The sequence below is a fragment of the Lolium perenne genome, chromosome 5, assembly GCF_019359855.2.
Source record: "Lolium perenne isolate Kyuss_39 chromosome 5, Kyuss_2.0, whole genome shotgun sequence".
NCBI lineage: Eukaryota > Viridiplantae > Streptophyta > Magnoliopsida > Poales > Poaceae > Lolium > Lolium perenne.
In genome coordinates this window covers 267,469,116-267,483,931 of record NC_067248.2, presented here as the reverse complement: position 1 = coordinate 267,483,931, position 14,816 = coordinate 267,469,116, and the positions used below count along the sequence as shown (strand labels likewise).

Sequence of the window (14,816 nt, the reverse complement as noted above, 5' to 3'; positions counted from 1 at the left end):
GAACTTTTTTTTTTTTGAAACGGAGGCAAAAGCTTTGCCTCATCCATTAATTAAGCAGAAGGTGCACGGTTTTTAGGAGAAAACCGGGCAAAAACCTACAAACAACAGGGCCACACCCAAAACACGACTACCCCCAAGGGCACACCCAGCCACCCTGGCTACCCACAAAAGCTACACAACCGCGGTCTCTGTGAACTTCATGTTCTTCTCCTTGGCGTCGGTCACGACCTGGGTGACGGCCTCATTGAGGACCTCGGTCGACAGCTTACTGCAAAGCAGAGCGTAAAAAGTCAAAAACAATAGCGTTTGAACTGGAAATAGCCAACTGGAGCACTACTCTCTAGCAAACGAGCTTGAATGGATATGTTTTAGCCATCGACAGGTAACAACAGATAGTAGCACAGGAACATTCTACATGGCACCACAGTGAATACAAACTCTACCACAAATCATGTACGTTTAAGGTAATCATAGGAAGGAACTTGTATGGAACCAATCCCCGCATGTCAGTTACCGGCTCATAATTTTGCACCACGCAGTTTCACAAAGGCAACTGAATACTTATCGAGAAATGAGTTTGCCCACATGTCGAAATAAAGTAGTACAAATAAGCAGATTGATGCATCTAGGACTGCGTGCATCGATTGATGCACAGGCCGGGGTCAGCCCTCATTTCGAAAAAAAAAATCAGATAGCAGGGAATACTGCCTTCATGCATCGCGGTATATAAAAATCATCGCACAAACCGTATAAATCCAGGTCCAACTAGATGAAGAACTGGCATGAACCCAAAACCCAAACGCAATCTATTTAGCAGAATTCGTTACGGGCCAAAAGGCGTGCTACATCTCAAGTGGTACTAGCTAGGAGGAGACAATCCACCAAACAATCGCACGAGAAGCGGAGGCCAGTGGCGGTAGTACCTCATGGTTGTGGCCGGTCGCTGGTCGAAGATCCACCTGCGGACAAAGGAAACGCGAGAGGCAACGGTGAGATCGGGAGGCAGTAGCACGGGGATGTTTGTTTCCTACTCAAACAGTTGACTGAGAAAAACACAACACCAAGAGCTTGAGAAGTTTGCTCATAACAGACTTGAGGGAGAGAGTTGCAGCTCCAGGAGCAGAATTTTCGGTAAAAATGACTACCTTCACGAGTAAATTGTTAAAAAGGACCACATCCAAGTGAAATTGACAAAAAGGACCACCTACGCCATGGTAGAAAGCTCCCCCAAGCGACACGTGGCACCTGCCGCCATAGCCTGCGGGTGAACAGTACGTGCCACCACAGCCTGTGGCGGTAGGTGCCACGTGCCGCTTGGGGGAGCTTGCCGCCACAGGCTGTGGCGACAGGTGCCACATGTCGCTTGGGGAGCTTGCTGCGATGGTGCAGGTGGTATTTTTTGTCAATTTCACTTGGAGGTGGTCCTTTCTAACAATTTAATCATGGAGGTAATCCTTTTTACCAAATATTCCCAGGATCCAATGTCAACCCGAATTCAAGCATACACACGTCTCTCACAAAGACAAGATGCCAGCACATCTCGTGTGTTCAATCGGACTCGGCAATGGATGCGGCAATAATATGCAGATATGCTTCGGTAGGACTCTGCATCCATCTGGACATCTTTGAGGACCCACTCACTATCAATACTTGAGGGGTGAAAATCAGTGAATATCCTGATGCTTCTGACTAGAGAGATCGGCTCATTTCTCCTTTTCTCATGACAACGTTGGCAAAACAAAAACTGCCACTTGTTGGCACAAAAATCTTGTTGCAAGCAAAGTTGGCTCGGATGACCTGTCAAATTTGCAGAGTCACGCATATTTTGCATGCATGCGTCCGTCATGTGGAGATTCATGGTGCCTGATAGCGCGAACGAAATGCATGCATGCTCGCCGTAATACACTCATGAGTCATGCTCCCTCCACCGTTGAGCTTTCAAGAAAAAAAGACTACATGCATGATTATAGAATGATAAACATTTTGGTTCGTATCTATATATGCTCCATCGCAAAGAGTCTTCCTTCCTCCTGGAAAGTATTAAGTTGGATGGATGCATGTAGTTCTAGACTAGTAGCTATTCTACTAATTAACACTACAATTTTATGAGATGTTGAAGTGAAACAAATATGACAGGTGTTTGCCCGTACGAGGAGTGAGTTTGGCTTCCTTGATCCCATGTCACATGTTCATGCCGTTTCTTGTTTACCAACAGTTGTCTCGTAAATAACTTAGAACATGTTCCAAGGAGCTCCATGGGATAGTGGTTGAAGGTCTTCTTTGCCCAAAAGAGGCAAGCCACGGCGATGCGGATGATGGCAGTGGCATAGAGGGCACGAAGGCAGACAATTGGGTCCTGGAACCACCAGCCAGGTGGAATGGGACCTGCACAGGCTTTGAAGTAACCCAGTGCAATCGCAATCTTGTTAGATCCAAGTCTTTTGCTGGAGATTATGATCCCGACGAACATGCCCTGGCCACTAGGAACTTCATCTAAGGTGCGTCGCTGTCTGGCGGCCTAGGCTCCGGCACACGGCCACGGTGATCGCTCCCAGGGACGTGTACAATGTGTGCTCTACTGAAGATGAAAGAAGCCATGCTGGCACTCCTCGATAAACCGGCCTCTACAAGACGCAAAAGATGCAATAAATGTGTTAGTGTGGCTTTTGTTTGCAGTAGAATAAAGCAGCTATGCTGCTCTGTTTAATGCTTGTGTTCTCGCCAGTTACTGTAGCGTTTCCCGTAATGTATGTTTAACTGACGGAGGTGTCACTCTTACGATCAGAAGTGTGCACTGCGATCGAGTCAGCTTTTAGCTAGGCGTAAGTTAAGGAGGAACACGCCGTGATCTGAACCTGGGATGGCAAGCTCGATGTGGATCATGGCGGGTTTTTGGGGACGTTGGCTGTGCCTTTTTCCCCGGACAACAGAAGTGGTTGTACCCCCACCCCACCAGAGTTCAAACCTCAGGTTTGACGTCTGTGTGTCTCATAAAGGCGGAATATTCATTCAGTGGGAGGCGACGTTCCCGTCGACAGCGAGGCGCCTGTGGTGACTTCGTCAATTTCAAGATCCAATCCGCCGGCTCAGTCTTCCGAAGGTGCTCATAGGGGTAGGGTGTGCGTGTGTGCGTTCATAGGGGTGAGTGTATATGCGTGTATGTGAGCGTCTACGTTTGTACTGTGTTTCTCAAAAAAAAAAAAAAAAAAGAAGCCTTAGGGTTCTAGATTTCTGAGGCGTGTGTTCAGCGGTGGTGATCAGCCATGGCTGAGAGGACGCCGGCGAGCGCAAGTGGCGGTGGAGGTGCACGTACCAGACGTCAGCCAGGAGGGCGGGCGTAGAGTATGGGACGGTCACGGTTCGTGCCCCGATGAGGGCAACCAACGTCCCCGTTCAGTACCCAATGCTGACAGAGAGGGATTACAGTCTCTGGGATGTCAAGATGAAGATCATCATACGGCCCTTCGGCGTATGGTCCGCTGTCGAGGGCGACAGTTATGTGTTAGGTTATTAGACAATTTTACTTGGTGCATCAATTGTGTGTTAGGTTACTAGACAATTTCCGAGCAAGGTTGATTATGGAAATTTAATATGACACGGGGACGAATGGGAGGCTCTGTTCGATCTCTCCAACGACTACGGTCTGTCCGATCTGGCTCCGCTGCCGGTTACTGTGACTAGGAACGATCGATCTCCCAAGTAGGCTTGATCGATTGTGTTCTATTAATTGGCAGCGACTGATCTACACTATGGCCTTGTATTAGGTCTGTTTGATCGGAAGATTAGGTTCTTGTTTATACTCTTGTTTTGAACGTAAGATTAGGTTCTTGTCTGAATCTTGTTCTTGCACACACGGCCACGAACCCGAATTTTCCTTCTCATTCCGAAGCAACGTACCGCAAACACAAACCAGATGAAGAAGCAGCAGCCTTACGGTACACAACATAGACATGATCACGCGAAGATGAAGGAGCGGAAGCGCTTGCTGAAGGATTAACCGTTGAAAGGGAACTTTGGCCACGACTGTTCTTGACGAAGGAGTGGCCACCCGATTAATCCCACGAGTCAGAGGCATTGACTCCTTTGCAGATTCTGCCTTATCAGACAATATTTTTGTCCTCTTTAAAAGAGGAACTTCGTCGTCATCTTCAGAACTGGATAAAGTAAAAATGAATCTCAGTAAAACCAAAAGAAGCTAAATGCAAGCATAAAAGAAATAAGAAGAAACTTACGATATTGACTCGATCTCGTCCTCGTCTGCAAAGAGTCTTGATGGTCTTTTTGAGGCCTGAGGAGTCGAAGTATCTTGAGAAGGTGCAGGAAAAGCAGCTGCGTCAGCATCATCGTCATCTCGTCCGCTAGGACTCGACTCCGTCGTCGCCATCAGGTCTTCATTAATTTTCCTGCGACGCATGGACTTGAAATGTGCATCGTCCTCGGGGGCTTCATCACCCGAAGCATCGCTATCTTCAAGAACAGTCTCTTCGGAAGCATCATCATCTTCTGGAGCTACTCCACTTTCGGGTGTAGGTGGATAGCATTGAGCAACAGTAGAAGCCTGTCGAAAGAAAAGCAACGAGTCTTAGATTCACAAACAAAAATAACATCGGATGCAAAGACAAATAAAAAATTACCTCGGAAGGAAGGTGTTTAAGATCGAGAGTAGGGCGAGCCGAAGTCATAGCTATGATATCCTTCTGGCTGAGGCAAGTTAGACGCCGCACCTCATATCGAAGATCCTCCTCAGACAAATCGGTTGGGCTGACCCTCGATTTGTCCGTTACACCAGTGTACAACCAGAGTTGATGAACCCTTGACATCACTGGCTGCACCCGACGCTTCAGGAACACTGAGACCACTTTAGTGCCGCACATCATATGACCCCCTGCATTCTTTAGATCCAAGACCTTTTCATACAATTGGTCAGCTATTGCGCTTTCTTCGGCAGTCAGAGTGTTTTGCCAAGATTTCTTCGGCACGACAGCAAGAACATCCTCAAATGGTGGCAGATTTGAGCGCCGTCCTGATATTGGGATGTCCCGAAGATAAAACCACTTCTGTCACCAGCCTTGGATCGACTCCCTCATCGGGAAGTTGAAGTAGTTAACCTCCTTCCTGGCGACGAAGCCGACACCGCCAACCATAGGAGGGCCGTCATTGCCATTGTGGCGTTTGACATCGAAAATTTTCCTCCACAAACCCCGGTGGGGTCGATGCCAAGGAAAGCCTCGCACAAGGTAATAAAGATCGAGAGATGAAGAATGAAAAAGGGAGCCAGCTGCCAAAGCTGAATCCCGTAGAAAAAGACGAGAGAACGAAGAAATTCGTGGGCAGGAAGAGAAAGCCCACGAAACAGAAAGGCAACGAACATAACTGTAAAACCTTTTGGAGGCCTTGGGCAAGAGGCAGAACCTGGATGAGCAAAATCAGATTCCGCAGATGAGATGAGGCCTAGCGACCTCATCTTGTTCTCCTCGCGCTTGGAGATGGTGGACGCGGACTAGTCGAGACTGGCTTTGGCACTGGAGCCGGCAGATCCCTTCTTCTTGCCCATGGTTGCTGAGAGTTTGTGGAAGTAGAGGCAATGGCAAGGAGGAAGCAAGAAGATGAGTAGTATGGAGGCGTAAAAAGTGAAAATATGAAAAGGTCCCCCATTTATAACAAGGAATGACTGGGGATCATGGCCGTTACTTTGGCATCGTGGGAAGATGGGCGAGAATCCAATTGTACACGTGTCAACAAGAGAGGTAACCAGCGGCTCATTACTCCCACTACGTGCGAAAATCGAGGAGGCGCCTCGGTCAATGCGCAAGGACTACTCTTTTCCTAACTGACGCCGCATAAGTAGGGTGGGCCCGTCAGGTCACGTCCTGTCAATCAAACCACCGCAGTGACCACGTCATTGATGATGTCATCAAAAGTATCGGCTCCTCGTGAAGCATCCGAAGAAGTTTATCTCATTCGAGTAGTAAAGACTTGAGTCTACACGCGGTTGCAAGCATCTGTGCCTAGACTCGGGGGCTACTCCCATCGGGAGCGCTGGACGCGCACCCGATAAAAATTATGGACTCGAAGGTTTCAGAAGACCCAAAATCATGCCCGGTGACTTGATTCTGAAGTAGAGTAACGTTGTTTTGCCATCGGCAATTAACCAGTATCGATGTATCGAGTAAAGCTGGGCATATTACTCAAATCCCTTATGTACTATCAATTGGCATGACTTTACCCGAAGTTATTGAAGACCCGATATACAAAATATATCGGATGATTGCTATAGCTTGCAAAAAACATATCGGCAATTGAAAACATTCGAGTGGTACAACTTGAGTCTACACATGGTTGCAAGCATCCGTGCCTAGCCTCGGGGGCTACTCCCATCGGGAGTGCTGGACGCGCACCCGATAAAAATGAGCTTTCTGTTTTCAAAAAAGAACAAGATTTTCCGACAATTATGGATGTTCGACAAAAGACAACTTTAGTCCCTGCCCGAAGCTTTACTTCGGCCAGTCACTCGGGGGCTACTGATGTGGGCATTATCCTTCGCGTAACCCATATTATGTTACCTCTTACGGCCCAACCAGGGGCCCATGAAGATCATCCACCAACCAGGGTGGGCCGCTACGTCGGTTCCGAAGAAATATACTTGATGAACAAGGCAAGAAGACGAAGAACAAGGAAAGTCTAGACGTAGAACTCTTTGTAACCTAGTCGAACCCGGACAGAACTCTTGAGACCTGGCTCATAATATAAGGGCCAGGAGAGGGTCTACCGAGGGACACAATAAACATAGCCAGAATTACCGCAAGTCTAGAGCTAGGTCATAAGAAATCTTAGCCTCTCAACGAGATCTTAGTCTTAGCCTTCGGCTACCCCATTGTAACCCGATAATTTTGATAATCAAGATCAGACAAGTAGGAAGTAAGGGTTTTACCTCATCGAGGGCCCCGAACCTGGGTAAATCTCTTTTCCCGTTTGTTTGGTATCCGATGTTTCGTGTCAGCCTGCAGGATTCCGTCAACCCTAAGCCCCAAAAGGTGGGTGTTGCCGAGGAGCACCCTCGACAGCCTCGGTCATTTATCAGCTCATGGCCCTTGACCTGGACCCGTGGGTGCTTCGCGCCATCGATAAATTTCGACGGGGCTTCTTGTGGGTCGGCAAGGATGATGCCCATGGTGGACACTATCTCGTCGCTTGGCACAATGTGTCTAAACCTAAGGCCCTCGATGGGCTTGGACTCCACAACTTACGGTGGATGAACGCGGCCCTGCGGACCCGCTGGATCTGGTTCCAAAAAATGGCGCTAGATAAGCCGTGGTCGGGCCTTTGCTTCTCTGTTAGGTCTGAGGCACAGACACTCTTCATGGCCTCGGTCACCATCACGATCGGCAAGGGATCCAAGGTGTTGTTTTGGGAGGACCCGTAGATCGATGGTATCCCGGTTCGTGCCTTTGCACCGGCGGTTCTCAACTTGGTGAGACCAGGGCTTCAGCGCAGGCGTCTCCTCCAGGATGGCCTAACTAATAATGTCGGGTACGCGACATCGTCGGCTGTTTGACAGTAGACGCGGTTGTGCAGTACCTTAGCCTATGGAGGACCATCCACGACGCCAACATCCAGCTCCAACAGGGGGAGGACTTGTTCAGGTGGAAGTGGTCTCCGGACGGGCAATATAGCTCGAGATATGCCTACCTCACATGTTTTAGTGGGCAGATAGCACTACCTAGGGTGGTGCAGCTTTGGCACTCCTTCGCACTGGCCAAGTTCCGCTTCCATGGGTGGCTCGCCCTTCGGCAGCGCTGCTAGACTGCGGATCGGCTGCAGCAGTGGGGGTTACCAAACCATAGTGTTTGCACGCTTTGCAGCTCCGTGGCTGAGACCTATGACCACCTAGTGCTTCAGTACACGTTCGCCGACGCCGTCTGGCCTTGCATCGCACGCTCCGAGGCCTACGCCAACGTCAACGTTGAGTGTTTGGTGGCCAGAGTCGTCGCCACTGCCCCACGGGACAAGTGCAAGGACTTCAACTCCTTGGTGCTCCTCGTAAATGGTGAGAAAGAAATGCTAGAGTCTTTAACGGTGCTTCCTCGGTGGCCTTAGCCGTTGCCATTGGTATCCGGGAGGAATGAGCCGCCTGGCTGGGTTGTAGGAGTGATGAGAGTAGGCTTGCTAGTCCGGGAAGGGGGGTCTTCGCGATCGTGTCCTCGGCTGGCTGTCACCTGTGAAGCCGTGGTGGGGTAATGGTAGCCTCTTGTATTTCTTGTGCTTTCGATGCTTAATGGAATGACGCTCGGAGCTTCCGTGGGTTCTCAAAAAAAAATCCTTTTCTTAATGGTGTTCTGGAAGAGGAGGTATTTATGTGTCAGCCTCCTAGGTTTGAAGATCCTGGTCATCCTCATCATTTATATCATTTGGTCAAGGCATTTTATGGACTGAAATAGGCACCTCAAACTTGACATGCCAGACTTGCTTCTGTCCTTTGTTAGTATGGATTTGTGCCATGTACAGCTAAAACTTCCCTAAATTTTGTCTTTTTTGCACTTCACATGATAAATCGATTTTTTTATGAAACGACTTCTCTATACACCAATGTAAGATATTTTAGCTACTTTTAAAATCTAGATACAAATTAAAGTAGATCAATCTACAAATTGAAAATATACTAGATACAAACTAGACTGGGTGAACCAAAAAAGAAAATTACTAAATGTCTTACATATCCAACCCCAAACGGAGGGAGGGAGTAGATGGCAACGCCTAGTCTAACAGGAAGAGCTGGCTCTTGCCGTCGGGGAGCGCACGGTGGAAGCCCGGCAGCTTCCCCATCTCCGCGAGCTCGGCTTCGGTGAGCCGGGCGGCGAAGCCGTAAAAGACCGTTGTGTAGGAGCAGAAAGGTCGCGGAGATGGCAGAAAGCTCTCTTGATACCGCCGATGCGCGCTTCGGCTCATGGTGTCGGCATCCGCCGGTCGTGAGATGAAAACGATGTAGCTGCGGTAAGCAGGATCTTCTTTTGCTCGGGACGATACGGCGAGGAGGAGGAGGAGGAGGAGGAGCAAGAAGATGCTGGTCAGACCAAGTCGAAAGGATTTCATGGCGTAGATCTCTTCTTCCTGGAAGGGGAAACAACGCAAGTTGCAGATCTGATCGACCTAGTAATAGGTCCACCGGCCCTCCTTAAATATAGCTCAATCCGAAACAAAATCGACCTCTTCCCGAACCTAAACATCCCAATCCTAAACAAAATCGAACTCTTACCGAACCTAAAACATCTCAATCGTTAACAAAGTTGAACTCTTACCGAACCTAAAACATCTCAATCCGAACTCTTACCGAACCAAACAAAACCAAACTCTTACCGAACCTAAACATCTCAATCGTAAACAAAATCGATCTCTTCCCAAACCTAAAGCGCTCACGCAAAAGAATTATCCTGCACGGGAATTCAGTGGCTTGCATAGAGAAAATAATAACATCGAACCTAGGATTTTATAATTTACCACACTATTCTCTAAAGGTCATGTGGCAAATAAGAGAAATGAAGAAAAGTGTGGCAAACTGATGCCTAAATCTTGTTCTCGCACATCGATTTTAAAAACAGTTGATCTGTACGCAAGCCTAGTGGTTGCATCCTCGGCGCTATGAAAAAAATGCATCAGAACAGTACATGTAAATATCAGCTGCATTCTTAAATGCAACAGCCAAAAATATAGTAGGGTAACACAAAACCAGAGAAACGAGCAGCATCGTGCACAAATGGCTCCGGGTACAACTGCATACACAACATATATAGCAGATTCTATCATTAGCGATCTTGACGAGCACAAAGTTCACGACACCTTGTACAATGAAAAAGGCTACTAAATTCTCTCATCACATTCAGCAGGACCAGTACACACTCAAAATTATGATGATGATAAACCACGAAATGCAAAAACAAGGAAGTCCGCTAAGATAGTATCGATATAGACGGCAAGGGAACAGGCTTAGAACACCCGTGCAGGCTTCCCCATGGTGCTCTTGATGTACAGGCACCTCACCTGCAAAACAAAAATTGCAATAGCCAATGTCAAGTCCCGTTTAATTAGTTTCAGCCCTAAGCATTTTGTGAACACAAGTTGAACCGGGACTCACATTCTGCCAGTTCTTCTTGAGCAGGGACACCAAGAAGTTGACACTCATCTGGATGTTCTGCTGGATCTGCTTCTCCTCCATCGACAGGTTGCCCACCGCCACACCCATGCACAGCACCTTCTTCAGTTGGAACTTGATGGTGGCCTTCGTCTCGTTCACCTTGGCTTCCAGAGACTCTGAGTGAGAAACCAGGGTTGGGAACTTGCCTGTAATGCCATCAACAATCAGTATGCAGGATCAAAGTTTACAACAAGGATAAATCATGCAGTATGCACAAGCTCTCGCCATGCAGTGCAGAGTGCAATATAATTAATAAATTTTCAGAGATACATGGCTGTGTGCATAGAGTACTAAAAGAAAATATGGATTCCAGTGAAGCTGAAATGGGGCTGTGTGCATGGTCTCGTCAAATACAAACCTGACAGACAACACTTTTCATGGATATTGGGAATGAAAATTAATATAAACAAACAGCATGCTTACAAGGTTCAGCCAGCAGGTGATTGTTAACAGAAACAATAGACGCGCTGCTATATTAAGTAATTAATCGCCAATAGAGACATATGGCACACATCTAATCTACATCAAGTCGTGAACAGAGGAAGGCTGTTCCAAATTCTAATATGCCATCAAACACACAATGAACAATATACAGGATCCGAGTTCAGAACAAGTATAGTCCAGGGATATGCTATTGACAACAAGGTGATGCCACGAACTCTTGTCATACAGGCATAGATTGTGATGTAATGCAGCTAAGCTCTACAAATTCAGAACAATGATAACGAAGGCATGTAGTATGCACAACAAAGAGATGCAAAGAACTCTCATCAGGAATGCATAGATTGTGATGTAATGCAGCTAAACTCTACAAATTCAGAACAAGGAGAGTAAGGTAAATGTATGTGCAACAAGGAGAAGATGCGAACTCTCATCATGCAGGCATAGATTGTGATGTAATGCAGCTAAGCGGTACGAAATATCAATACGATAATTTCTTTGCAAAACCTATGGATTGAGGTGCATATGAAATGGGGCTTTGTGCACTATCTCGTCACATATAAATCCACCTGACACAATAGAGTGTCCACCCATATAAGGACAAGAGGAACTAAAATGCAAGTAACACAACATGTGGTTATGCTAGCAGACAACTTGGTGATAACAATAAACCCATCACTGCGACAATTAATAGGTCCAAGACAGAAAATATATGTCGCACAGTCAAAACCAAAGAAAGGTCGTTCTAAGTTGTAGCCACGAGAATTAACTCAACCAGCTGAGAAACAAGCAACTAATAGATGACAGATGAGATAACTTGCCTGCCTTGTTGAGACCAGGACCAAGGAGACGGGGAATCTGCTTGATAATAGCCTCTGAGGCCAAGAAAGCATGGTATTTCTTGGCGAGCCTCTTTACAAGCTTCTTGTTCTTGTTCATCTTCTTAAGAGCTTCAACATCCATGGAATCAAGACCAATCTTCTCAGCCTGCAATCAGAATGGAAAAACAAGTGAGCCAACTATCATTCTGAAACGTCACAGATGCAAATAACATTCATATGGCGTGTGTAACAAAGTTGTTTGTAACATTAGCTAGATGCTAATAACATTCATCTGGCACAACAGCACTAGCATCACCATGCGTATTCCACGAAAAGAAAACGGCCACATACCTCTCCCACATGCTGCGCGTCACCGAGCATGCAGACCCTCATCTTGGGGCGCGGGGCGTGTGGCAGCTTGACGGAGCCGCTGAAACGCTTGTCCTTTTGCGGGTCGTAGTTCTTGAGGCCGATCTGGAGCTCGATGGTCTCTGTGAACTTTTTTTTTTTTTGAAACGGAGGCAAAAGCTTTGCCTCATCCATTAATTAAGCAGAAGGTGCACGGTTTTTAGGAGAAAACCGGGCAAAAACCTACAAACAACAGGGCCACACCCAAAACACGACTACCCCCAAGGGCACACCCAGCCACCCTGGCTACCCACAAAAGCTACACAACCGCGGTCTCTGTGAACTTCATGTTCTTCTCCTTGGCGTCGGTCACGACCTGGGTGACGGCCTCATTGAGGACCTCGGTCGACAGCTTACTGCAAAGCAGAGCGTAAAAAGTCAAAAACAATAGCGTTTGAACTGGAAATAGCCAACTGGAGCACTACTCTCTAGCAAACGAGCTTGAATGGATATGTTTTAGCCATCGACAGGTAACAACAGATAGTAGCACAGGAACATTCTACATGGCACCACAGTGAATACAAACTCTACCACAAATCATGTACGTTTAAGGTAATCATAGGAAGGAACTTGTATGGAACCAATCCCCGCATGTCAGTTACCGGCTCATAATTTTGCACCACGCAGTTTCACAAAGGCAACTGAATACTTATCGAGAAATGAGTTTGCCCACATGTCGAAATAAAGTAGTACAAATAAGCAGATTGATGCATCTAGGACTGCGTGCATCGATTGATGCACAGGCCGGGGTCAGCCCTCATTTCGAAAAAAAAAATCAGATAGCAGGGAATACTGCCTTCATGCATCGCGGTATATAAAAATCATCGCACAAACCGTATAAATCCAGGTCCAACTAGATGAAGAACTGGCATGAACCCAAAACCCAAACGCAATCTATTTAGCAGAATTCGTTACGGGCCAAAAGGCGTGCTACATCTCAAGTGGTACTAGCTAGGAGGAGACAATCCACCAAACAATCGCACGAGAAGCGGAGGCCAGTGGCGGTAGTACCTCATGGTTGTGGCCGGTCGCTGGTCGAAGATCCACCTGCGGACAAAGGAAACGCGAGAGGCAACGGTGAGATCGGGAGGCAGTAGCACGGGGATGTTTGTTTCCTACTCAAACAGTTGACTGAGAAAAACACAACACCAAGAGCTTGAGAAGTTTGCTCATAACAGACTTGAGGGAGAGAGTTGCAGCTCCAGGAGCAGAATTTTCGGTAAAAATGACTACCTTCACGAGTAAATTGTTAAAAAGGACCACATCCAAGTGAAATTGACAAAAAGGACCACCTACGCCATGGTAGAAAGCTCCCCCAAGCGACACGTGGCACCTGCCGCCATAGCCTGCGGGTGAACAGTACGTGCCACCACAGCCTGTGGCGGTAGGTGCCACGTGCCGCTTGGGGGAGCTTGCCGCCACAGGCTGTGGCGACAGGTGCCACATGTCGCTTGGGGAGCTTGCTGCGATGGTGCAGGTGGTATTTTTTGTCAATTTCACTTGGAGGTGGTCCTTTCTAACAATTTAATCATGGAGGTAATCCTTTTTACCAAATATTCCCAGGATCCAATGTCAACCCGAATTCAAGCATACACACGTCTCTCACAAAGACAAGATGCCAGCACATCTCGTGTGTTCAATCGGACTCGGCAAAGGATGCGGCAACAATATGCAGATATGCTTCGGTAGGACTCTGAATCTGGACATCTTTGAGGACCCACTCACTATGAATACTTGAGGGGTGAAAATCAGTGAATATCCTGATGCTTCTGACTAGAGAGGTCGGCTCATTTCTCCTTTTCTCATGACAACGTTGGCAAAAAAAAACTGCCACTTGTTGGCACAAAAATCTTGTTGCATGCAAAGTTGCTCGGATGACCTGTCAAATTTTGAAGTAAACCCATCTCCAATAGTCCAATAATTCTTATCTTTAGACCATTCTGAGCCATTTAGGAACATGACAGCGAATATGATCAAGACATTTATGGCTCCCACATAAATAAGAAGTTGTGCCACAGCTACAAAGTAGGAATTTAATAAAAAAATAGAGTCACGCATAATTTGCATGCATGCGTCCGTCATGTGGAGATTCATGGTGCCTGATAGCGCAAACGAAATGCATGCATGCTCGCCGTAATACACTCATGAGTCATGCTCCCTCCACCGTTGAGCTTTCAAAAAAAATGACTACATGCATGATTATAGAATGATAAACATTTTTGGTTCGTATCTATATATGCTCCATCGCAAAGAGTCTTCCTTCCTCCTGGAAAGTATTAAGTTGGATGGATGCATGTAGTTCTAGACTAGTAGCTATTCTACTAATTAACACTACAATTTTATGAGATGTTGAAGTGAAACAAATATGCCAGGTGTTTGCCCGTACGAGGAGTGAGTTTGGCTTCCTTGATCCCATGTCACATGTTCATGCCGTTTCTTGTTTACCAACAGTTGTCTCGTAAATAACTTAGAACATGTTCCAAGGAGCCCATGGGATAGTGGTTGAAGGTGTTCTTTGCCCAAAAGAGGCAAGCCACGGCGATGCGGATGATGGCAGTGGCATAGAGGGCACGAAGGCAGACAATTGGGTCCTGGAACCACCAGCCAGGTGGAATGGGACCTGCACAGGCTTTGAAGTAACCCAGTGCAAAACATCTCAATCCGAACTCTTACCGAACCTGAACATCTCAATCGTAAACAAAATCGATCTCTTCCGAAACCTAAAGCGCTCACGCAAAGGAAATATCCTGCACGGGAATTAAGTGGCTTGCATAGAGAAAGTAATAACATCGAACCTAGGATTTTATAATTTACCACACTATTCTCTAAAGGTCATGTGGCAAATAAGAGAAATGAAGAGAAAAGTGTGGCAAACCGATGTCTAAATCTTATTCTCGCACAACAGATTTTCAAAAAAACAGTTAATCCACTACACAAGTGTAGTGGTTGCATCCTCG

General features: G+C 46.9%; 1 protein-coding gene across 1 annotated transcript; it reads right to left on the bottom strand.

Annotated features, from left to right (window-relative positions):
• Positions 1–9,650: 9,650 nt before the first annotated feature.
• Positions 9,651–12,009, bottom strand: LOC139830025 (large ribosomal subunit protein uL1-like). The gene is made up of 4 exons (XM_071820516.1): positions 11,803–12,009; positions 11,452–11,617; positions 10,130–10,335; positions 9,651–10,035 (listed from the first exon to the last, which is right to left on the bottom strand). Exons 1-4 carry the CDS (start codon positions 11,992–11,994, stop codon positions 9,982–9,984), a joined length of 618 nt encoding a protein of 205 aa, XP_071676617.1. The 5' UTR covers positions 11,995–12,009; the 3' UTR covers positions 9,651–9,981.
• Between the last annotated feature and the right edge of the window lie 2,807 nt (positions 12,010–14,816).